The 26040-nt window shown below is 42.4% G+C and overlaps 1 protein-coding gene across 16 annotated transcripts in view; it reads right to left on the bottom strand.

Moving 5' to 3' along the window:
• Positions 1–26040, bottom strand: part of RIMS1 (regulating synaptic membrane exocytosis 1) — a 423664-nt gene that overhangs the window by 233951 nt on the left and 163673 nt on the right. For all 16 annotated transcript variants that reach the window (XM_056565855.1, XM_056565856.1, XM_056565857.1 and 13 more), the window contains 3 exons: positions 15334–15401; positions 12552–12662; positions 3397–3496 (listed from right to left, as the gene is read on the bottom strand). In XM_056565855.1, coding sequence (XP_056421830.1) covers positions 3397–3496; positions 12552–12662; positions 15334–15401 — 279 coding nt within the window. The remainder of the gene's footprint in view (positions 1–3396; positions 3497–12551; positions 12663–15333; positions 15402–26040) is intronic.

Below are 26040 nucleotides of genomic sequence, written 5' to 3'. Positions count from 1 at the left end.
AACTTGCTTTATTTCGGTAATTGTGCTTGCGGGCTTTGAAATTTCCACTAGGGGTTTGTAACACTGTTAGTTATTAGGCTGGCAGTGATCACTATATATAGTATTGTTTTGATACTAATTACTCATCTGTATACCCCTGGGGACCTCCGTCTCTGCACCATGCAGTTCTATCTCTGATTGCAATTCCTTGCATGATCATTATGTTCTTACTTGTTTTTTTGTTTTGTTTTTTTTTTATGTATGTCCATTATTGTAGGTATGTCTAATAATGTGACTTCATTTGTATTTGGTCCATAAACGCTTCTTTTTCATTGTATTGTAGTAATAATTGCAACTAACAAACTGAATGTGTGAACACACCGGAAGATCTGATTGTTAATAAGAAATTTATCAGAAATACAGTATATGTGTGAGATGGATTAAAGAATAATGTGCCTAATAACAATCAATCAAAAAGTTTTTTCCCCTTTGAAGAGGATATCCAGGAATAGAAAAACAGTGCTAATGTCTTTTAAAAACAGCTCCACGTCTGTCTCCATATTGGGTGTGGTTTTACAACTTGGCTCCATTCACTTCATTAGAACTGAGCTGCAGAACCACACCCAACCTGGAGTCAGACAGGGAGCAGTTTTTGATAGAAAGTAGCTGTGGTTTTTTTATTCTTGGATAGCCACTTTGTAGTGTGAGGTATAAGACCTGTAAGAAACACTCCAGGTTATTAATGCACACTTAATAATGCACACCTAAATAATGCACACTTACTATTTCAACTGTGCCATCTGTTCCCCTGAGTCCACACACATTCAAAAACTACTGTAATTTGAGTTAAAAACAATGTCAATAACTTTTTTTTTCTCCTTACATTTTCAAAGGTTCTTTGTGCTGCTTTGAAAATATGTGAGTTTGTTTTCGCACCATATTTGGCTTTTTTGCACCCCTTTTGTTTTTTTTAGTGAAAAAATTGTCCAAGTTAGCAGACAAATTGTAAATCTCTGAAAAATTCTGGTGTAAGCAAGTTAATCTTACATAATATTCCATGATTACACTATTAGTGCCCACACAAGAACAACTGTGTGGATAAAACATGTCTGAAGACATGTTTAAAAGAAAAATTGCTTTAGCTATCAGTATTGACCAGAGTGTCTAAAGGGTTAATGGCTGACATCAGTGTGATCGCTGATGTCCACCATTAGTGGCGGGTGCATGGTTGCTGACAACAAGCAGGACCCGCAGTCTATAAGTCAAGTGCAGCTTCAGCACTCGCTTCATAGACTGAAAACCCACTGCAATGTACATGAACCATGGCACAGCCATTTACAGTACATTGTGAGTCCTCTAGGGGTTAAATGTGAGTGACGGTGTAGTCAGGTAGCACAACCTAGCCTGCATTTTTAATTGAAACAACCATGATGACAGATGGATGTGTTGTTGCAACCCTTTGAAGAAAAATGTAGGCAAAGCTTAAAAAGTTGTTTGTTTTTATAATTTGCCCAAAAAATTATTTATATTTCAGTTGGTGTGAAATTTTTGATGTAAAATGGACTCTTATCCTTTAAAAAAATATAATGTAAAACTTGAAATTTACATCACAACATCCACTTTTGAATATTTATTAAAAACTTTTTGTGCCAAAATTTGGTCCCCCATTGTATTTTGGTTGTGTCTTCCCAAAACTACAGAAAATAGGGCAAATCTACTTTGAGTGCAATAATGTAAGTAAAAACACATACTTTTTTACCATTGTATTGGAAGAAAAAAGGTTATAGAAATCTGTCAAAAATACAATCTGTGAACATAGCCTAAAAATTACAAATCTTCAAGTGTGATTATAGGTTACCGTAAATCACTTTCGTCCCACGTCAATAAAAAGTGCACTTTGAACAAGTAAACACATCAAGTACATTCAAGTAATGTGAATGGACCTAAAAGCCACTTGAGTCTCCGCAGTTTAGGCTGTTATAGTCTAGCAATGTGAACTCATTGGGGGTATAGGGGTACTGAAGTGATGGAAATTTACCCCCTCTCTCTGCAAATTCAGAGGATTTATTGAAAATGTAGGCAACATTAGAAAATAGAAATATGGCTGAAAAATCATGCCTGCCACATTAGCTGAAACAAGTAAGCTCAAGGTTTACACAAGAACCTTTACATTATCCTCTAATATTAGCTTATGCTGCACTATATAAGCAAAATAAATCCCAGAGTGCTTCTTTAAGGTTTAGAAAGCAATGTTCTGTACAGCAGACCAAAGCCTGGAAAAAACATACAACACAAATGAAGTGCTGACCCAGCAAAGAAAACCCTTTACTTAGCAATACTAAACACAGCTCCAGCAGCTTGCAAGACTGATTTGTTATCTATTGATATATATTTATTTTTGTGCAACCTAATGTCCCGTGGGAACATCTATTATTGCACCATCATCTGCAATTTGTAACTAAACACAGACAGGGAAATCTTAGCAGTGTTGCCTTTTAGAGGCTGACAGTATTTAAATTAAATGTTTTAATAAAATATTATCCACGCTCTGGGGCTCATACACACAGCGACAAATGTGCAAGCTAATAACCCTGTCAATCTGCACTCCCAATATGCAGTTTTGAGGCAATATTTAAAAAATGGTGGGTTTAAGTCTTTGTTTTCTTTTTCCTTTGGCGTTTTTTCTCCTGTATTTTTATCATTTCCTCTATTGAAGAAATGGGGGGCGAAAAAAAATACACAGAAAAAAAGGCAATGCTAAACCCACTCTGAGTTTTTCATGGTGTTTTTTTGCTTCAATATACTTTTAAAGGAGAAAAACGCCAATATTTTGTAAAAATAAATAAATAAAAGCTGTAGTTTCAGCATGCTGTGATTTTTGAAAACTGACAGTGAGCCTGAAACTGCAGAAAGATGCAGAAAAATCTGGAAAAACAAAAAAACAAAAAACAGGGACTTAAAACACGCTAACTGCACAAAAAAAGGCATGTAAAGCACACGGCAGAATTTACAAGCAAAATTTTGCTGGAATATATTCCACTCAGAAATTCCGCAGCAACAAAGCCATATAGATTTCAATGGGATTCTGTGGACACTGTGCACACACCGAAATCTGTGGCGGAAATCCTGATTCTGGCGTCTGCAGAAACACTGAAGCAGTTGAATGTTTCTGGGGATTCTGCCCGGAAATGCATTGCCGTCTATGAATAGGCACATTGCCATTGCCGTCTGAGCGTTCCTAGTGCTGCCAAATCAAGCATATGTCGGCCCGTGCTTTCCGGGTGGACATTCCGCACATATTCTGCCTGACTGAAGACGTGGATATTATTGCAAATGTAGATGATTTGGACTATAGTAAGCCATGAATAGACAAACGACTCAGGAAACGTGCAAGCCTGTAGCTTGGCTTTTGAATACCTGCTCTTAAATGACCTACAACGTCCGCCAGACTTCCCTTCTTTACTTTGGTGATGAAGGCTCCGAGACGTCCTGTATCTGTCATCTTTCCACCAACAACCTGAATGTAGAATTCAAGCAGTACAGACAGTTAGTGAAAATAGGATTAACACTCTATATCAAGATGAAGTAGGAGATTTCTCAAAACCTGTGTAGAAGAATGGTGGTGCAGTTGCCTACAGTAACCAATCAGATTTCTTCTTTTATATTTAAAGGACCTTTTTAAAAATTAAAGAAGCAATCTGATTGGTTAATATGGGCAGCTAGTCCACTTTTCCTCTGTACAGGCTTTGATAAGTCTCAACCATAGTTCCAGTTAACAACAATCAAAAGTAACACATAGAAGTGCTCTGTTTCCCCCAAAAAATTAATTTTGTAATTGTACTATGCTGCCTATCATATGCAGAAATGTTTCATTTGAGAGTATGTTCACATAGGGAAATACAAACTATCAGTGGATTTGCGTTGGACCATCCAAAGCATATTACAATACCTGCAAAGCGAATGAGACTTTAAAGGGAGTCTGTCAGCTCTGTATAGGGTACTGACCTTTCATTGTTTTGATGGCCATTTAGTTGCAGCTGAAGTATCACATACAGCCCACTCATTACATTCCAGAAGGCCTTAGGTGGGGTTCACACACGTAATGTCCACCCAGAAAACTCTGGATGGACATTCTGTGCATAGCAGCTAGGGCTGCGTAGATATACACCATCACCACTGTCAGCAATTTCCAAGCAGAATCTTGATGCGGTGTAATCCCAGCCGTAGGCTAGGTTCACACTACAGAATTTCTGAATGTATTTACACTTAGTAATTACACAATGTAGCAGCCTCCCATTGTTTTGAATGGGATTCCGCTGCGCAGTGCACACTACAGAGTTTCAGCAGCGGACATTTATCTGTTGAATTTCTGCCACCAGAAAAATGATCTTGCTCACCAGCGGTGCAGTCCACACTCAAAATCTTTGGACGAATTTTCTGGAAATTTTTGTGCCACACTCCTATAGCAGTTCATACATTCGTTAAAGGAGTTGTCCACTTTCTATTTTTTTTTCTTCACTGTGTATACAGTAGGAAATCATACAGTTTCCTAATATACATGTATAAAAAATTCTGTTTCTAGTAAACATAAATGGTACAATCTAAGGGTCAGTTTGTAGTAGCACATGCCATGGACCAAAAAGAATCCAAAGTGAGATTGCACTCACCATCCACAGACTTTATTCAGCAGCGTGTAAGCATAGACAAGCGGAGGCAGGGGCAAACCGGGACAAGTTGGCAAGTTGTTTCGCGCTGGCAAGTTGTTTCGCGAGTGTACTCCGGCCAGAAGAAGTGCAAACCAGTGCGAAACAACTTGCCAACTTGTCCCGGTGTGCCCCTGCCTCCGCTTGTCTATGCCTACGTGCTGCTGAATATAGTCTCTAGATGGTGAGTGCAATCTCACTTTGGATTCTTTTTTGTTCTATTACGTTGCTTTTGCTGAGGGGCACCACCTATGTCCACATCTTTCCTTGTCTGCATTCACACCTGTCTCCGCTTCAATACACTGCCCTAGTCCTGCAAGTGCCGAATCCTCACCACTCCAGTTTCCAACAAGCCATGGACCGTCATGTGACCCTCCAAGGACATTCACATGAACCGTAATAATCAGTTAACACCATGTAGCCAGTATTGGGATCAGTATTACATTGAGGAGCAGGACTAATACAATATTAGCGCTTGCTGCAGCATCGTGCACGTGTAATAGCTGCTCTTACATTCTTCTGTCTCATCTGCGTAATTTTATACTTTATTGACAACATGACAACCTCACATAACATTGTCACCTATAGACAGAAAGTTGTCATCCAACCCTGTAGTCAACTGAATGTCAGGGGTCATGTGTGTGTATTTGGGTAGCAGGTACCATTCTACTGTACAGAGAAGGGGGTTGTTACACTGGTATAAGAAAGGTATGCAAGCAAAATGTTTATTACAAGTACCGGTATTTTAGAAAAAATTTTGATTTCTAATTATATGCATAATAAAATAAAAAAACATGTAAAAGTGGACAGTCCCTTTAGGGTGATTTCATAAATTCAGGGTTTTAATTGCAATTACTGGAAGCAAAGACAGGGACAGATCAGAAATGGAGGAAACATATAAAAGGAAAGACTGAAACTTCTCTTTTTTTTATCCATTCCTTGTTTTGTATTCATTTTGTATTGATTGCAATTAAAAACCTGAATGTGTGAACACAGCCTTAAACGTCCAGGTTTATTAAATATTTTAATCAAATCCTAAGGATGATACAGAAATGAGTGCTATGGACTGGACGTCTATTGTACCACATCATTTAAGTACCATAAAGATTGCGATATGTACTCATGCACAATAAGTAACTGCTTCCTTTCATATGCTTGCCTCAAGGGTTTACTGTAATCCTCCCCCCACTTTCCTTTTCCATAAAATAGGCTCTCCTTTTTCTATTATTGTTCCCAAACTTCTCTCTTCCTGTTTCTTTCAATCAGAAATATACTGACCCTGGCTTGATTTGTATAAACTATATGTACATTATAGAATTCATAAATAAAATTCTTATTTGCGCCAACTTTTTATTAACATTGCGATACCTAAACAAAAATGTCAGTATTTGTGACTGTTACATATAGTCTAGCCGCTCATACATGTGCTGGATGTTTTTAGTAGACAACTGATGAAATACAGTGGTAAATATTCAGTATGAGAGAACTGGAACACATTGTTAGTAAGTACACTGCTCAAAAAAAATAAAGGGAACACTTAAACAACACAATGTAACTCCAAGTCAATAACACGTCTGTGAAATCACACTGTCCACTCAGGAAGCAACACTGATTGATAATCAATTTCACATGCTGTTGTGCAAATGGAACAGACAACAGGTGGAAATCATAGGCAATTAGCAAGACACCCTCAATAAATAAGTGGTTCTGCAGGTGGTGACCACAGACCACTTCTCAGTTTCTATGCTTCCTGGCTGATGTTTTGGTCACTTTTGAATGCTGGCAGTGCTTTCACTCTAGTGGTAGCATGAGACGGAGTCTACAACCCACACAAGTGGCTGAGGTAGTGCAGCTCATCCAGGATGGCACATCAATGCGAGCTGTGGCAGGAAGGTTTGCTGTAGTGGCCAGAGCATGGAGGCGCTACCAGGAGACAGGCCAGTACATCAGGAGATGTGGAGGAGGCCGTAGAAGGGCAAAAACCCAGCAGGACCATTACCTCTGCCTTTGTGCAAGGAGGAACACTGCCAGAGCCCTGCAAAATGACCTCCAGCAGGCCACAAATGTGCATGTGTCCACTCAAACGGTCAGAAACAGACTCCATGAGGGTGGTATGAGGGCCCTACGTCCACAGATGGGGTTTGTGCTCGCATCCCAACACCGTGCAGGATGATTGGCATTTGCCAGAGAAAACCAAGATTGGCAAATTCGCCACTGGCGCCCTGTGCTCTTCACAGATGAAAGCAGGTTCCCACTGAGCACGTGACAGACGTGACAGAGTCTGCAGACGCCGTGGAGAACGTTCTGCTGCCTGCAACATCCTCCAGCATGACCAGTTTGGCGGTGGGTCAGTAAAGGTGTGGGGTGGCATTTCTCTGGGGGGCCGCACAGCCCTCCATGTGCTTGCCAGTGGTAGCCCGACTGCCATTAGGTACCGAGATGAGATCCTCAGACCCCTTGTGAGACCATATGCTGAGGTGGTTGGCCCTGGGTTCCTCCTAATGTAAGACAATGCTAGAGCTCATGTGGCTGGAGTGTGTCAGCAGTTCCTGCAAGAGGAAGGCATTGATGCCATGGACTGGCACACCCGTTCCCCAGACCTGAATCCAATTGAGCACATCTGGGACATCATGTCTCGCTCCATCCCTCAACGCCATGTTGCACCACAGACTGTCCAGGAGTTGGCGGATGCTTTAGTTCAGGTCTGGGAGGACATCCCTCAGGAGACCATCCACCACCTCATCAGAAGCATGCCCAGGCATTGTAGGGAGGTCATACGGGCGACGTGGAGGCCACACACACTACTGAGCCTCATTTTGACTTGTTTTAAGAACATTACATCAAAGTTGGATCAGCCTGTAGTGTGGTTTTTTAGCTTTGATTTTGAGTGTGACTCCATATCCAGACCTGGGTTGATAAATTTGATTTCCATTGATAATTTTTGTGTGATTTTGTTGTCAGCACATTCAACTATGTAAAGACGAAAATATTTAATACGATTAGTTCATTCATTCAGATCTAAGATGTGTTATCTCAGTGTTCCCTTTATTTTTTTTGAGGAGTGTGTATATGAGCTGTTCATGAAGATATACAAACTAACACCAGTATATCAAATTAATGAAATAGACCTGGCAGATCGAGACTCACTTTTCTTGCACATCATTCCCTGTATACTAGGATTGACCCCCTATTTGTCCTCACAAACTTAGCCTTCATCCTGTGAGTAACCTGGTGGGACCAAATAGGGGGTTTATGGTTGACTTTTGTTTTCTCCCTCACCCGATTGTTGGTGCGAATACTACTGCAAGTGAAACACAGCATTGCCACGCAAACTGGGATTTTAGTGTCCCTTTCCCTACATCTCCTCTCTTTCCTACCGTGCCATGCTTACTGCAGCCCTTCTCCTCTCCCTAACATGGCTGCCAGCTGCCCAACACCCCTTGGTTAGTCGATATCCACGTGTCAATTTTAGTGTAGTAGGGCAAAAGGTAGGGCCTGGTTGTCCGCTACTGGGAAGTTAATGCGTCCGCATCTGCTATTGTGAGTGTCCGCTATTCGGAGGGTGCAAATACATTAAATGGCCACGGTCATTAAAATTATTTTTTGCATATGATACAGCAGGTAAAATAAATAAGATTTGCAGACATTCCGTCTGCTCAAAAGCACAGACTTTGGTCTCCTGCTGGATTGGCAGGAGACCAAACTCAGGAAGTGCTGTCTGTCCATAGACAGTGAATAGCACTTGCTCTCTGCCTGTGTATGAAACAGGGATAAAACAAGAAGAGAAAGTGCTATTCACTGCCTATAGCCTGATCGCACTTCCTGAGTTTGGTCTCCTGCCAGTCCAGCTGGAGACCTAAGTCTGTGCTTTTAAGCAGACAGAATGTGGTCTGGACCAGAAGGGAGACCCCTAGTGGCCAGATTTATAAGGCCATGAAAGTGACATAAAAATAAAATTTTTTACAGGGAGTAAATTACAAATCTTATTTATTTTACCTGATGTATCATATGCAAAAACAAATTTTTTATGACAGTGCCCATTTAAGTCTTATGGGACTATTTCTGCTATTGGGAGGTATCCGCTATTGGGAGGTATCCGCTAAGGGAGATTTTTACTGTATAGATATGATTGCATGGAAATCCATAGAGCTATTTAGGAGGGATGGTTTTAGTTGTTTTGTATGACTTTTTTTGTAGAATTTTAATAAAAAGATTATAAAAATCGCTTAAAAAGTGCTTTATTGTTAATTTGGCCTCTGAGTCTACCCTGCACTCTATGTGGGAAGCCTATAAAACTGCTATGTATTGGAGCTTGAAGCTAAAGAAAAACTCCACAAACTCTTGGTTCCTCAATTTCCAATACCTAATGGCTTCAGGTCAGGGAAAGCTTTATATAATGTGCTGTTGTTGGTGTATAGTACCAGGCCATATTTCATCTCTGAATGCTCTTCCACTTGTTTTTGGGGCTGTGCCTCCTCTAGCAACATGTTCCACACTTGGTGGACTTGCACAAAAAAACAACAGGTAGTAGATACGGTTTTACCATATTTTCTGTCATCAGCTATAATCTAATTAAAAAATATGGAATGACTTTCCTAGCATGAAAGAGGACTGTCAATAACAGGTAGAATTGCTACGTTTTACAGAGTTATCTGGGTCAATCGGAAATAACCAAGTTTTAGAGTCATCTGGTGAAGATACTCCCATATTATCATTTGAAAATGTAACCACTTGAGCCTATAAACTGTGGATCTGGGGACAGACTATATGAATACTTTTCTCTTAATAGTTGTGGGAAAAAGACTACTCCAAAAGTATGATCTGTAACGTGTAACCCAACAATCTTCAACCCCCTCCCTTTTCTTTCCTTGTGAACTTTAATTTGGTTGTTGTTATTGGTCTTTGTTTTATGGATTCTCATTTCCATTATAGTTCAATACCTGATAGTTCTGTAGAGGTCGCTAACCTTGTTCCACAGGAATATAACTTTTACTCAGGATTGTAACAATCATGTATTTCCTCCAGCACTGCCACAGTAAATTAGGGGATCAGGGCTGGATGGGAGAAGTTTGTAACTTTTGCTTTGTTGTTTTCATGAATTTGGATCCATTTTACAACTTTTTTAAAGCCTGCAAACCTGAAAACATGCTTTTGAAAAAGCATTGCTGTGCCGTTTCTTAACTGCAGCTAAAATGGTCATACTTCATCACTGGAAATCAACTGCGGTCTTTGGATGAAAGGGCCAATGAGGAATTATAATAAAAATAATGTCTTTCTTCTATAATCAGTATACTATTATCACTATGAAAGACTCAACATCAAGACCAAATAGAGAGCATCAATATTTGTGTGAACCACATGATTACCATTGCTTCTGACTGCATGTATTCTTTGCTTGGCAAAATGTGGTACACTTGTTTTTGTTCCAATATTACCTATATTACATGTCGGCCTCCATTTTACCAAGTATTATTTAATGTCTGTATGTTATACTTCTTACTAGGATACCTTCCCATTTACCTTGCGTACTACAGATTTTGAACACAAAAATCTGCAGGTAATCTTAAAGGGGTTATCCAGGGAAAACTTTTTTTTATATATCAACTGGCTCCAGAAAGTTAAAAAGATTTGTAAATTGCTTCTATTAAAAAAATCTTAATCCTTTCAATACTTATGAGCTTCTGAAGTTGAGTTGTTCTTTTCTGTCTAAGTGCTCTCTGATGACACGTGTCTCGGGAAACACCCAGTTTAGAAGAGGTTTGCTATGGGGATTTGCTTCTAAACTGGGCAGTTCCCGATGCGCGTGTCATCAGAGAGCACTTAGACAGAAAAGAACAACTCAACTTCAGAAGCTCATAAGTACTGAAAGGATTAAGATTTTTTAATAGAAGTAATTTACAAATCTGTTTAACTTTCTGGAGCCAGTTGATATTTAAAAAAAAGTTTTTTCCTGGATAACCCCTTTAAGGGTAGGATCACACATGCCGAATTTTGCTGCTGAGTATTTTCCTACCAATTAAAGTAAATGGGTAGCAAAATACACTTGTGATTTTGCGACCTTCTGACTTCACTGGGTAGGAAAATACTCATTAGCAAATACGCAGCAAAATATGGCACATGTCACCCTACCCTAAAGCTTGTAAACAGAGGTTGAATCCGTAAAATCAAGACTTATACACTGCCTAAAGTGTCCAATTTATGCACTAACACTTGATGATTACACGCTAATAGATTGCCTGCATATTGTCTTGTGTGAAATCTGTAGCAACTGTAGCAATGGAACAATGTGTGAGTACACCCTTACTTAACATAACTGTACACGTATTGCGTATTGTACAGGTGAAACTCAGAAAATTAGAATTTCGTGCAAAAGTCTATTGTATTTCATTACTGCAATTGAAAAGGAAAGGAAGCATGAAGTGTTCCAAAATCTCCTGGTAGACGGATGCGTTGACCCTGGACTTAATGAAGCACAGTGGACCAACACCAGCAGATGACATGGCTCCCCAAATCATAGTAATTGGGGGGGCTTTGGGGTTTTCATGAGCTGTAACCATAATCATCCCAATTATGACAAATCACGGCTTAAACTATCTTGCTTTGCATGTAATGAGTCTCTCTCATATGTTAGTTTCACCTGTATAAGTTTCATATTATTTTTCATAAACACATGCTTTACATACAACTATGCCAGGATTTATGATTCTGCCTGAAAGCAATACTGTCCTGATTTGTCCATAACAACCAATCACAGTTCAGACTTCAGTCTTAACAAACTCAATCTTAACAAGCTCTGGTACAATACAAACTGAGCTGTGATTGGCTGCTTGCTTTTCGTAAAACAAGACAGTTTTTGTTTCAGGCAGATTGATAGATCTGCACCCTCTGTTTTTCTTTCTTTTGATCTCAAACTATCTGTTAATAAAAAGATATAGGGGGAGATCTATCAAAACCTGTCCAGAGGAAAAGTTGACCATAGCAACCAATCAGATCGCTTCTTTCATTTTTAACAAGGCCTCTGCAAAATGAAAGAAGCAATCTGATTGGTTGCTATGGGCAACTCAGCAACTTTTCCTCTGGACAGGTTTTGATAAATCTCCCCCATAATGTGTACATGTCATAAAAAAATTACTTTTGAAATGTCCTACAGACCTGCTAGGCTGAGTGGGGACAGAAGCCCGCGGCTGAGCACTTCTCTCCAATTTCTATGTTTATGGGACTGAGACAGTCCCATAAATTTGCACTGTGACTTTCTCGGGTACATGGTTTAGAGCCAGAAGAGAATGTGTTTAGCTTGCATCTAATCTATTGAACAGAATATCTCTATGACATGTGGAAAGTTTTTTATTTTTTATTCAAGTGTCCATTTAAAGTTTACTTGTAATTTCAAAAGAATAAAAAAAAATAGCATGTTTTTATTACATTAACCCCTTTATGACCTGGCAATTTTTCGGTTTTTGTGTTTTCATTTTTTCCTCCTCTTCCAATTTTTCATCAATTTTCCATCTATTGGGCTTGTTGTTTGCGGGACTTACAGTAACGTTTATTTGGTGAGAATATGTGTAACTTATCAAAACGAGCACAACCCATAATAAACCCGGTGTATTTGGAATTGTCTGCAATTCTTTTATGACTGTCACAAGCAGGTGTACATTTGCACCCTACATATAAGCCATTCTTACCATTTTTCTTTACTAAATGAGTAAAATTAATAAAAACACATGACCGCACCCATTATTACATCCTGTTATCTTTTTTGTTGTAAAAAGATCAATGACTGAAATTTTATATGCAAATTGTACAAAAGTCAGCAGTAAACTGAAAAATAATTTGGATCTATGTGCTTGTTAAGAAAAGCTGCTTACTTACTTTCAGTCCTAGAAGTGCTCCAGATTCTTTTGGCATACTTGTTCTCTTATTTAATATAACACGTCCAATTAAACGATCACCCTCCTTCGATGGCTGCCAGGTAACAGGGTGCTGGGGGAGAACATCAAAGACTAAGTGAGGATGTGCTTACTGTTCCGTTCTTTATTTCAACACTTCATACAATAACCATTTTATTTCAACAGGATATATTATGCAGAGTTCGTCAATTCAACAAGATTTCACTATACATGGGAATGAGAGTACGACAGGTCAGAGTGTCAGATTTCATAAGAATCTTTATACTTTCTACTGCACATTTTCCCAGAATTAAAAGGATAGAGTAGAAAAGCAATTTAGAAGCAAAAAAAAAATCAACATGAATATTCTGTTAACATCTAAATAAAATTGTGTGCAGATTTGTTTTATAATCTAAATAGCGCATGGAGCTTTGATTTTCTGGTACTGTTGAACAGACTAGAACTCTACTGCCCATATTAAAAATATTGACCTGACTATGCAAGCTATAAATGTGGCCCTTGAAATGCTGCCAGGGGATACAACTCACTGCTGGGGAGATACCTGGACTCTAGTTTAATATTGTAAACAATCTTATTACCGCTGAGAGAGGCACTGAGTCAGCTATAAACTTTACTTAGTAAGCTTGGTTGACTTTTCAGAACTTGTCAGACTATTGTTCTTTAAAGAGGTACTCCGCCCCTAGACATCTTATCCCCTATCCAAAGGATAGGGGATAAGATGTCTGACCGCGGGGGTCCCGCCGCTGGCGACCCCCGTGATCTCTCCTGCAGCACTCCCGTTCCCCAGCTGCACGGAGCGAAGAACGCTCTGACAGGCGATACAGGGGCCGGAGTATTGTGACGTAAGGGCCCGCCCTCTCGTGACGTAACGCTCCGCCCCATCAATGCAAGCCTATGGGAGGGGGCAGGCCGTGACATCACGATACTCCGCCCCTGTATCGCCTGTCATCAGCCTCGGAGCGACCCCCACGATCAGACATCGTATCCCCTGTGCTTTGGATAGGGGATAAGATGCCTAGAGGTGAGTACCCTTTAATCTCTATGAAGGGTAAAACCAGGGCTCATGTCCTCCTGGAACGCCACTCCCATTAGCAGGAGTCCTGCAGAACCTGCCTTTAAGCGGAACCCTTGGGTGAGTTCCCACACTTTTTTTTCCAGGAGTTGACCCCTGGGTACAACTCTATCCTGTCCAATGACTTACTCTTTTGCTTTCTCCCTTCTCTGCAAGCACTATACCACCTCTGCTGTCCACACTTTTCTTGCTTTCTTTACCTTCTGCTTTTCTTCTTGTCTCCATACACAAGGTTTTGCCTGCCTACTTCATATTTATTTTGCCTTCTTTACTTTCTGCTTTTTCTTTTCTCCATACACAGTCCTGTCTGCCAGTTTTAAACTTTAATTACCTTCTTTACTTTTAGCTTTTCTTTGGGTCTCTATACACAAGGTCCTGTCTGACAACTTTATACTTTTCTTTACTCCTTTATGTTCTGCTTTTTCTCGTTTCCATGTACTATGCCCCCTCTGCTCCTTTCTTATTTTTCTTGCCTTCTATATTTTTTTTTCCGTTGTCTCCATGCAGAAGGTCATGTCTGCCCTCTTCATACTTTTCTTGCCTTCTTTATTTTTTGCTTTTACTCTTGTACTCATTTATAGTGTCCTGTCCTGTATTCATATGTCTTCTCTTTTTCTATTGTCCTCATGCACAGTGTCCTGTCTGCATCCAACATACTTGTCTTGCCTTCTTTACCATTAGCTTTTTCTCTCCTCAGCATCCACTGTCCTGCCTGTTCTCTTCTAACTTTTTTTGCCCTTCTAATTTTCTGCTTTACTTCTGTAAATTTATGCAGTTGCTGTGAGCTCTTTGTTTCACTGGTATACATGGTATTGCATACATAAACTAAAATGTTACCTCTTTTATTTAATTGGCATGTGTCGAGTGGTTGACAAGGTAATAATATATAATTTCATAGAGGTTTGCTTATTCTCAATCTCCTGCACCATCAAAAAGGATAAACTCCAAAATAGTCAACACGTTACAAGCAAAAAAAAATGTATTAGACAATTTATAAGGTAACACCCAATATTAAAAAGAAATGGTTATGCTCACGTGACAAAAATGGAAACATGTAGTCCAATCCAAGTATGAAATGATTTTTAGATGTGGTGGTTTGTGCTTAATTAATATATATATTCATACCACAACATGACTGTATACCTCTATTTATACTGGTTTTACAAGATAATTTTAAGTTTTAAAGAATCTTATCCTCTATGTTGGTGGCTTCCAGCCACTTTACCATACCAGAAGCAACAGTAAACAATTTCACACCCTTGATTCCCCCTACTCCAACCCTAGAGTTTTACACATGATGAGCCCAATTTAATGGACAACACAAACTTCCCATGGTTCCTGCTATATGCCTGTATTCTACAACATTGGGTTAAACTAATCACAATTTGCATTGTACATGTCTTAGCATGAAGACATATGGTCAATGTGAGGAGGGGAAAAGCATTAAATGGATCAGACTTGTTGAATGTTTTGGCCGCACTGGGTTAAACATCTCTGTACAATCTGACAGACAGTTCACCATTTGTTCATTCAATTTGAAGGTTTCTGTCAGGGAACCAATAACTGGGAACTCTACTCAAGAAAAACTGCTTTATGTAATTTCTCACTAAAAGGAATGCTTCTTAGCACAGTGAGAAAAATATATTTTTGGGAGAATAATTAATTGTCTTACCGAACCAAGAGGGGATGTGTCTCTAGTGTGCCATGTTGCAGGGTCCAGCCAGTAATAGTCCAAGTCACCTGTAACAATAGCAAACATAAAGATAGATATACTCACAAGACTTTGTCTATGCATTTTTGTATGAATACCTTTTCTTTTGCCAGCTGTTAAAAGCGTTTAATAAACAGTTCATAGTTTGACTGAAACTGAAATTGTACTGCAGAAAGAAGCCTAAAATGTTTTTTTGGCTGGTTCTGTGGAGAAGTCTTGTATGGAAGAAATCTTATTGGCGGTCTAGGCCAGATAGTGAAGAAAAGTAAACAACTTCGGTTAGAAAAGACGTCACCTGTAAATCGGGGGACTGGGGAGATAGGGAGAGGAACAAGGGGCCTGGTATAGAGGAGAGTAAAGCATATGAATTATAATCATTACAAAATGTCTCTAATATGGGGGGTACAATTCTTGGGAATGGGCTGTCAAGGGGTACTCAGGCAAAAAAGGTTAAGAACCGCTGGTCTAGACAAATCATCTGTGTGCTAAACTGCCTGAACTAACTGAAACATATTAGCAAACTATCAGGACAGAAGAAAGATAGGTGTGTTACTGATGTTTCGATCTCACAAGGATAGCCTAAACTAGATTAAACTGTAATAAACTCACAGTATTAGGTTTGTATGGATGTCAGGCTCTGGATGTAAATAAGGTCATATTCATCCACTAACAGCAAGAAAGGATGGTGAAGAATTAGGAAATTACAACCCTCAATATGGAAATTGCAACATCAAGAAGAAAAAGTTGTAGAATTATGGAAATCACAGGATTGATAAACATGTTAAAGGGGTATTCCAGGAAAAACTTTTTTTGTTATATCAACTGGCTCCAGAAAGTTAAACAGATTTGTAAATTACTTCTATTAAAAAATCTTAATCCTTTCAATAATTATCAGCTGCTGAAGTTGAGTTGTTTTCTGTCTGGCAACAGTGCTCTCTGCTGACATCTCTGCTTGTCTCAGGAACTGCACAGAGTAGAAGAGGTTTGCTATGGGGATTTGCTTCTAAACTGGGCGGTTCCCGAGACACGCGTCATCAGAGAGCACTTAGACAGAAAAGAACAACTCAACTTCAGCAGCTCATAAGTACTGAAAGGATTAAGATTTTTTAATAGAAGTAATTTAAAAATCTGTTTAACTTTCTGGAGCCAGTTGATATATAAAAAAAAGTTTTTTCCTGGATAACCCCTTTAATGATATGTAAAAGACAAAATATGAATCTCATTTTATTCAGTATTGAGTATGAGCACCATGCACAAAATATCAAATCTGGAGACACTACAGACATGTAAGCACATTTACATGTGGCCTGGCATTATAGTCTTTAAAATGGTTCCTGCAACACTTCAGAGAAATGGTCGTACCACATTTTCCATGACCAAATCAATGTAATGCCAAGCTTAGTGTTACTGGAATGAAGACTATCGGGGTCCAGCTACAGTAAATCATAAAAAAAGTTAGTAGGACTGGTGTGAAACTACATTGTAAAGGTATCTTTATGGCATTGCCCATGTGGTCTCAAGACCTCCATTCCAGCCTCCATTGCTGTCTTTCTATGCACCTTTACAGACTGTGAGCATCAAAAAGCAGCAGTATGAGGTTAGTGGGAAAATTTACGGATTATACGGATTATTTCCAAACGGGGTTCCCTGGAACCTTGGGGTTCCGTCGAGAACCGCTAGGGTCTCCGCGGGTTCCAGTAGGCATTTTGTTTTTTTTAAATCTCCTGCCCCAGCCTGCGCGTCACTGTGGCGCAGGGGGGAAGGGAACCCTGTGTGCGCATTGCGTGTAAGTGCGCACTGCACACACAGCATCCCCCTCCCCCATGCGGTGCCGTTAGTGAGTCATAGGAGTGCATGCCGGGAGGGGTTGAATGCAATGGTGATGGGGATTGTTCCCGGCCCGCCTGATGTTACCCGGCCCACCTCATGTTAACCAGCCCCCCGCAGAAGTACAGCTCAGCTCTGCTTAAGTAAGGTAGTGCACCCTCTCTCCTCTGTCACCCCTGCCCCCCCCTTGTCACTAATCTGTTACCCCCTTTCACCCATGTCGACTTTCCTGTCCATCCATGTCTACCTTGTATGCCCGTCACCCATGTTCACCACCCCTCTGACCACCCCCCAATCTACCCCCCTATCACCAATGTCCAACACCCAATATTCACCCCTCTGTCCCTTTGTCACCCCTGTCCACCCCTCTGTTACTCCCTTTCACCCTTGCCCACTTTCCTGTCATCCATGTCCACCCCTCTCACCCATGTTAACCACCCCTCTGTCCCTTTGTCACCCCTGTCCACCCCTCTGTTACCACCTTGTCACCCCTATGTCACCCCTCTATTACCCCCTTTCACCCTTGTCCACTGTGATCCAAGTCCACCCCTGTCACCACCCCTCTGACCACCACCAATCTACCCCCCTATCACTAATGTCCAACCCCCAATATTCACCCCTCTGTCCCTTTGTCACCCTTGTCCACCCCTCTGTTACCACCTTGCCACCCCTGTCCACCCCTGTTACCATCTTGTCACTCCTGTCTACCCCTATTTTACCCCCTACACCCCCTGTTACCCATGTACTCTTCTACACCGCTCTGTCACCCATGTACACCCCTGTCACCCATGTACACTCTGCTACACCCCCAACACCCCTGTCACCCATGTACACTCCTTGACACCCCCAGCACCCCTCTGTCACACATGTACACTCCTCTACACCCGTCACCAATGTACACCCCTCTGTCACCCATGTAAACCCCTCTGTCACCCCCTATGCCCTGTCCCCCATACACTCTTCTACAACCATCTGTCACCCTGTACCCCGTCACCCATGTACACTCCTCTACACACCTCTGTCAGCCATGTACACTCCTCTATACCCCTCTGTCACCCACGTACACAGGCCTTAAAACCTTACCCCTTTACATGTATATGCCCCTGTAGTCCTCCTCACTTCTAAAAGGGTAATCTGGAGGCTGATGCTGGTAAAGAGCGGAGCCTAATAGGTTTGTTTTGCAGGTTTAACGGTGAAGAATTGTGGCTGAAAGAAATTGACAGCGCGGACCAGATGAAGAAGTGAAGGAAACTACGGTGATTTTAGAAGACGTCACGTGTGAGTTGCTATATAAAGCAGCACTGTAATCTACATACCCACAGATAAATTGATGTTGCACATTGCATTGTGGCTTTCCTTTTTTTGGCTTGTCAAGGGTTCAAAGGGTTCCCCGAGCCAAAAAGGTTGGGAAACACTGGATTATACAGATTAATATTACAAGCCATTTGGATTTATTGGCACTAGATAAAACTTTAGTAGCCAGAGAGGAAGAGAGAGATTTTTTTTTTAACTAGCACTAACAAATATACACTTAATTACACAGCTTTAAAGCATCATGGAAAAAACTTTTCAGATCAGTTCTAATGATCAGTCGGGGTCTCAGCAATGAGATCCCGACTAAATCAAAACTTTCAACATGTCTGCATGATACTCAAAAAGTATTTTTTCAAGGCAGTAAAGGGATATTAGGGTGGATAATTATGTTTTCTAATTGACTCTGGGTAATGTAAAGATAGAAAAGCAACTATACAAACCTTAATCCCCTGCAGCAGGCTTCTGGTCCTTGCTGCTCTCAGCTGCTACCTGGTTCCTGTCACATGCCCGCTCAGCTTATCACTAGCTGAGGTAGGTCAGCTGTGGGGGATCAGGGCAAGTGAGTATAGCTGCTTTTATTTTTACAGCAGATATTTATTTTTACAGCAGATATTTATTTTTACAGAGATATTAACAAAAATCTTTATGCTGCTGGAATAGCCCTTTAGGATATTAGAAGGCTTCATAGTTATAAGCTTTCTTTACCATAGGAATCGTTCTCATTATAATATCACACAATACCTACATTCTACACTAACAGAATACTCAGCACATTATCTACAATTGCTCAATGTAACAGAGATCAGAGTCTTTACCACTCACCTCACCTACAATCCCAGGTATGTTTATATGGGTCTCTGTGGGACAATGCAGTCTTCCCTGGGACTGTTTAAATAGTAATGGGTAATCCACTTAAATAATCCGGAACAAGAGAAAAGCATTCAAATGACACTCACTCATCAGCTGTAAGGCCTTATAACCACTAAAAGGCCATTGGGCGCTATTGTAGATCTTCCTCCTATAGATGTATAGATGTTTCTGATGTGTACTAAAATATTACAATAAAGTAGGCAGACTAGATGGACCGACAAATTCTATGTTTATAAAGCAACTAACATTAGAAAGGATTTACCGTATCTAGATGTCCACTTTCCCTTTAAAAAACAATCTGCCATTCTTGTTAGACTATACATTAGTAGATATGGTAAAACAGTCAGTGACTAGGGATTTCTAGTCATAAGAAACTTCAGGTTTTAAAATCATTAATGCAGATATTCAACTTTAAATACTTTAATCCCTCTTAAATGTATCTCTAAATAAAAAGGTTTTTGATATTATCATACAACTACATCTGAAGGGCAAAATCCTATAGGAGACAGATAATATCCTAGGTGAACATTTTTTTTATTATGACACCCCATCTCAAAGCTTCCTTGGGTGGCACAGGATTGATCCTCAATTGCTGTACTCAGTAATGCTCCTGCAAATAGCTATGCTAACCGCAGACTCCTTCCATCAAAGCTCTGTCTCTTTCTCCTGTTAATCACAGCACAGAAATAGGCACTCATTGCTTTTCAATAGGCTCTTAAAATGTACTAACCACAGCACGACTGAGGGGACACAGGACACTCCAATTGTCTTCTGCCAAACACAGCGGCTAAAAATAACCCAGACAATCTGTATGAATGTTATCCAAGACAGTACAGTCTACGAGGTGCCTGACATGCAGTTCATTTATGATAATGCACAGTAACCCATTCCAAGGCATGCTTATTCACTCCACCCAGTCCAATGAATTATGGTGGATCACTGCTATTTGGCTATAACACATACTGCATAAAGCTCTATATACAAAGCCGGAGCATTTCTCGGTGGCATTTAACTAGCAGGCCAAGCACGTTACAGGCAAGTCCTATTAGTCTGCTGAATCATGCAACAACACACTACTGTAAAGGCTGCATTCGGTGTAAAGATTAGCATACAAAACCTGCAGTCCCACAATGGTTACCTGTCCCTGAGTGCAGCGTCTGGAGCAGAAACTGGACAAGCCCAGAGAACATATCAGAGGCATAGGAATGCTCATAAACCGAGCTGCCGTCAAGATTGTAGCTGGTGTGCGTCGTATAAACGTAATAGCAGTGGTGGAATATAACCATTGACGGAAATGTTCAAGTAAAACCCATCAGCGTCTGCTTTCTTTGAGGTCTGAGCCAAAATACTCTGCAGTGTCAAACAACTCGCGTCAAAGAGGCCAGAGCAGCCATATCCAGCGTGCTGCTGTCATCAAAACAAATCTCTGCAGCGGATTGCCCTCATTGATCAGCACATGAATCGATAGCTACTCAGTGCAATGCTAACTAGATCTCGGCTTCCCTCATACATCTGCCCTGATGACTTCAGATTAACAGCCTCATGGAGGGGGATGCAAATGCTGGTCATTTGTAGTCAGTGGCATGAAATAAATATTGTACCTCATAAAAGCTGACGTGAGAAAAACTAGGCTCAGGAAATTCTAGAATCAATAGGACTGCCGCAACCATTATTCCTGTGCAGCTGGGTTATTCTGACTGCCTTCTAATGCACTACATATTAATAGTGGGGAAAAAATGTTACTCCTGCTTCACCAAAAAAATAGTCACACGATGAAGAAGAGGGACTCAAAGCACAGAACTGAAAATAGATTGCAAAATCCTATACAGTGATCCCTCAACTTACAATGGCCTCAACATACAATAGTTTCAATATACAGTGGTCTTTTCTGGACCATCGTAAGTTAAAACCAGACTCAACATACAATGGACAGTCCAGATCTGTGAGACATGTCAATGGCTGGAAGAACCGACCAATCAGAATGGGCATTCGCTGGTAAAACCCCTGTATTACTGAAGTGTATGCACTGACTGGTGTCTGATAGCGCCCCCTAGGTACTACATGTTCTGTACACTTTTCCTGTACCAGGGTTAGCTGCTCCTTTGGACAGCAGGTGAGGGCGACTCAATTACTTTTTTAGGACACTGCATGTACTGAACAGGACCCCGAAGAAGCTCCTGTCCTCTACATAGACCAGTGTTTCCCAAGCAGGGTGCCCCCAACTGTTGCAAAACTACAACTCCCAGCATGCCCGGACAGCCTTTGGCTGTCCGGGCATGCTGGGAGTTGTAGTTTTGCAACAGCTGGAGGCTTCCTGCTTGGGAAACACTGACATAGACAGTGATTTACAGCTTCCAGCAGCTATTTCTTACTTTTATATGTAAGGATTTGCTTTATCTATATTATTTTTCTTTAATTCTCACTTTTTCCTATTTTTGGATGACATTTTGGTGCCTTTAGAACCAATTACCAGGTTTCCATATAGTTCTGGTCTCAACATACAATGGTTTCAACATACAATGGTCATCTCAGAACCAATTAATATTGTAACTTGAGGGACCACTGTATATCTAGTGTCGTTCACATAAACTAGCTAACATATCGGCAGGATTGGAGTACAGGAGTATTCTATTATACATAATATTACATCATTATTACTTATCACTTGGTTATGCCAGGACATAAAGGGGTGTGAACCTCTAGAGTCACGGATGATCATGAGAAAGAGACCAATATTTTGTTATTTCTTGTACATTAGCATTTCTGCCCACTCACAATATAGAAAACTGTAAACTACCCATAAAATGCTAACTCACCACCAGCAGAGACGTAACAAAACAGGGGAGTAGAGGTAGCAGTTGCATTGGGGCCCTGGTGCTTAAGGGGCCCTAGGGCACATCTGCCCCATAAAGAGACCAGCAATATAATTGGCACATGAGGCCATGTTTGCATTGGGTCCCAGAAGCTACAAGTTACTCCTGACTACCAGTATTTTAGAAATGTAATTAAACCCTTACTGTGTCATGTAAACCCCACCAGAACTTCACTGCACAGAGCCCTGCTTGTCCTCAGTGCACAGAGCCCTGCTTGTCCTCAGTGTACAGAGCCCTGCTTGTCCCCAGTGTACAGAGCCCTTCTTGTCCTCACTGCAAAGAGCCCTGCTTGCCCTTCGTGTACAGAGCCCTGCTTTTTCTCAGTGTAAAGAGCCCTACTTATCCTCACTGCACAGAGCCCTTCTTGTCCTCAGTGTACAGAGCCCTGCTTGTCCTCACTGCACAGAGCCCTGCTTGTCCTCAGTCTACAGAGCCCTGCTTGTCCTCAGTCTACAGAGCCATGCTTGTCCTCAGTGTACAGAGCCTTGCTTGTCCTCAGTGTACAGAGCCCTGCTTGCCCTCAGTGTACAGAGCCCTGCTTGTTCTCAGTGTACAGAGCCCTGCTTGTCCTCAGCGTACAAAACCCTGCTTGTCCTCAGTGTACAGAGCCCTGCTTGCCCTCAGTCTACAGAGCCCTGCTTATCCTCAGTGTACAGAGCCCTGCTTGTCCTCAGTGTACAAAGCCCTGCTTGTCCTCAATGTACAGAGCCCTGTTTGTCCTCAGTGCACAGAGCCCTGCTTACCCTCAGTGTACAGAGCCCTGCTTGTCCTCAGTGTACAGAGCCCTGCTTGTCCTCAGTGTACAGAACCCTGCTTGTCCTCAGTGTACAGAACCCCGCTTATCCTCAGTGTACAGAACCCTGCTTGTCCTCAGTGTACAGAGTCCTGCTTTTCCTTAGTGTACAGAGCCCTGCTTGTCCTCAGTGTACAGAACCCTGCTTGCCCTTCGTGTACAGTGCCCTGCTTTTTCTCAGTGTAAAGAGCCCTGCTTATCCTCACTGCACAGAGCCCTTCTTGTCCTCAGTGTACAGAGCCCTGCTTGTCCTCACTGCACAGAGCCCTGCTTGTCCTCAGTCTACAGAGCCCTGCTTGTCCTCAGTCTACAGAGCCATGCTTGTCCTCAGTGTACAGAGCCTTGCTTGTCCTCAGTGTACAGAGCCCTGCTTGCCCTCAGTGTACAGAGCCCTGCTTGTTCTCAATGTACAGAGCCCTGCTTGTCCTCAGCGTACAAAACCCTGCTTGTCCTCAGTGTACAGAGCCCTGCTTGCCCTCAGTCTACAGAGCCCTGCTTATCCTCAGTGTACAGAGCCTTGCTTGTCCTCAGTGTACAAAGCCCTGCTTGTCCTCAATGTACAGAGCCCTGTTTGTCCTCAGTGCACAGAGCCCTGCTTACCCTCAGTGTACAGAGCCCTGCTTGTCCTCAGTGTACAGAGCCCTGCTTGTCCTCAGTGTACAGAACCCTGCTTGTCCTCAGTGTACAGAACCCCGCTTATCCTCAGTGTACAGAACCCTGCTTGTCCTCAGTGTACAGAGTCCTGCTTTTCCTTAGTGTACAGAGCCCTGCTTGTCCTCAGTGTACAGAACCCTGCTTGTCCTCAGTGTACAGAGCCCTGCTTGTCCTCAGTGTACAGAACCCTGCTTGTCCTCAGTATACAGAGCCCTGCTTGTCCTTAGTGTACAGAGGCCTGCTTGTCCCCAGTGTACAGAGCCCTGCTTGTCCTCAGTGTACAGAGCCCTTCTTGTCCTCACTGCAAAGAGCCCTGCTTGCCCTTCGTGTACAGAGCCCTGCTTTTTCTCAGTGTAAAGAGCCCTGCTTATCCTCACTGCACAGAGCCCTTCTTGTCCTCAGTGTACAGAGCCCTGCTTGTTCTCACTGCACAGAGCCCTGCTTGTCCTCAGTCTACAGAGCCCTGCTTGTCCTCAGTCTACAGAGCCATGCTTGTCCTCAGTGTACAGAGCCTTGCTTGTACTCAGTGTACAGAGCCCTGCTTGCCCTCAGTGTACAGAGCCCTGCTTGCCCTCAGTGTACAGAGCCCTGCTTGTTCTCAGTGTACAGAGCCCTGCTTGTCCTCAGCGTACAAAACCCTGCTTGTCCTCAGTGTACAGAGCCCTGCTTGCCCTCAGTCTACAGAGCCCTGCTTATCCTCAGTGTACAGAGCCCTGCTTGTCCCCAGTGTACAGAGCCCTTCTTGTCCTCACTGCAAAGAGCCCTGCTTGCCCTTCGTGTACAGAGCCCTGCTTTTTCTCAGTGTAAAGAGCCCTACTTATCCTCACTGCACAGAGCCCTTCTTGTCCTCAGTGTACAGAGCCCTGCTTGTCCTCACTGCACAGAGCCCTGCTTGTCCTCAGTCTACAGAGCCCTGCTTGTCCTCAGTCTACAGAGCCATGCTTGTCCTCAGTGTACAGAGCCTTGCTTGTCCTCAGTGTACAGAGCCCTGCTTGCCCTCAGTGTACAGAGCCCTGCTTGTTCTCAGTGTACAGAGCCCTGCTTGTCCTCAGCGTACAAAACCCTGCTTGTCCTCAGTGTACAGAGCCCTGCTTGCCCTCAGTCTACAGAGCCCTGCTTATCCTCAGTGTACAGAGCCCTGCTTGTCCTCAGTGTACAAAGCCCTGCTTGTCCTCAATGTACAGAGCCCTGTTTGTCCTCAGTGCACAGAGCCCTGCTTACCCTCAGTGTACAGAGCCCTGCTTGTCCTCAGTGTACAGAGCCCTGCTTGTCCTCAGTGTACAGAACCCTGCTTGTCCTCAGTGTACAGAACCCCGCTTATCCTCAGTGTACAGAACCCTGCTTGTCCTCAGTGTACAGAGTCCTGCTTTTCCTTAGTGTACAGAGCCCTGCTTGTCCTCAGTGTACAGAACCCTGCTTGCCCTTCGTGTACAGTGCCCTGCTTTTTCTCAGTGTAAAGAGCCCTGCTTATCCTCACTGCACAGAGCCCTTCTTGTCCTCAGTGTACAGAGCCCTGCTTGTCCTCACTGCACAGAGCCCTGCTTGTCCTCAGTCTACAGAGCCCTGCTTGTCCTCAGTCTACAGAGCCATGCTTGTCCTCAGTGTACAGAGCCTTGCTTGTCCTCAGTGTACAGAGCCCTGCTTGCCCTCAGTGTACAGAGCCCTGCTTGTTCTCAATGTACAGAGCCCTGCTTGTCCTCAGCGTACAAAACCCTGCTTGTCCTCAGTGTACAGAGCCCTGCTTGCCCTCAGTCTACAGAGCCCTGCTTATCCTCAGTGTACAGAGCCTTGCTTGTCCTCAGTGTACAAAGCCCTGCTTGTCCTCAATGTACAGAGCCCTGTTTGTCCTCAGTGCACAGAGCCCTGCTTACCCTCAGTGTACAGAGCCCTGCTTGTCCTCAGTGTACAGAGCCCTGCTTGTCCTCAGTGTACAGAACCCTGCTTGTCCTCAGTGTACAGAACCCCGCTTATCCTCAGTGTACAGAACCCTGCTTGTCCTCAGTGTACAGAGTCCTGCTTTTCCTTAGTGTACAGAGCCCTGCTTGTCCTCAGTGTACAGAACCCTGCTTGTCCTCAGTGTACAGAGCCCTGCTTGTCCTCAGTGTACAGAACCCTGCTTGTCCTCAGTATACAGAGCCCTGCTTGTCCTTAGTGTACAGAGGCCTGCTTGTCCCCAGTGTACAGAGCCCTGCTTGTCCTCAGTGTACAGAGCCCTTCTTGTCCTCACTGCAAAGAGCCCTGCTTGCCCTTCGTGTACAGAGCCCTGCTTTTTCTCAGTGTAAAGAGCCCTGCTTATCCTCACTGCACAGAGCCCTTCTTGTCCTCAGTGTACAGAGC

The sequence above is a fragment of the Hyla sarda genome, chromosome 3 (genome assembly GCF_029499605.1).
Source record: "Hyla sarda isolate aHylSar1 chromosome 3, aHylSar1.hap1, whole genome shotgun sequence".
In the NCBI taxonomy this organism is placed as follows: domain Eukaryota; kingdom Metazoa; phylum Chordata; class Amphibia; order Anura; family Hylidae; genus Hyla; species Hyla sarda.
This window is presented reverse-complemented; position numbering and strand designations above follow the sequence as displayed.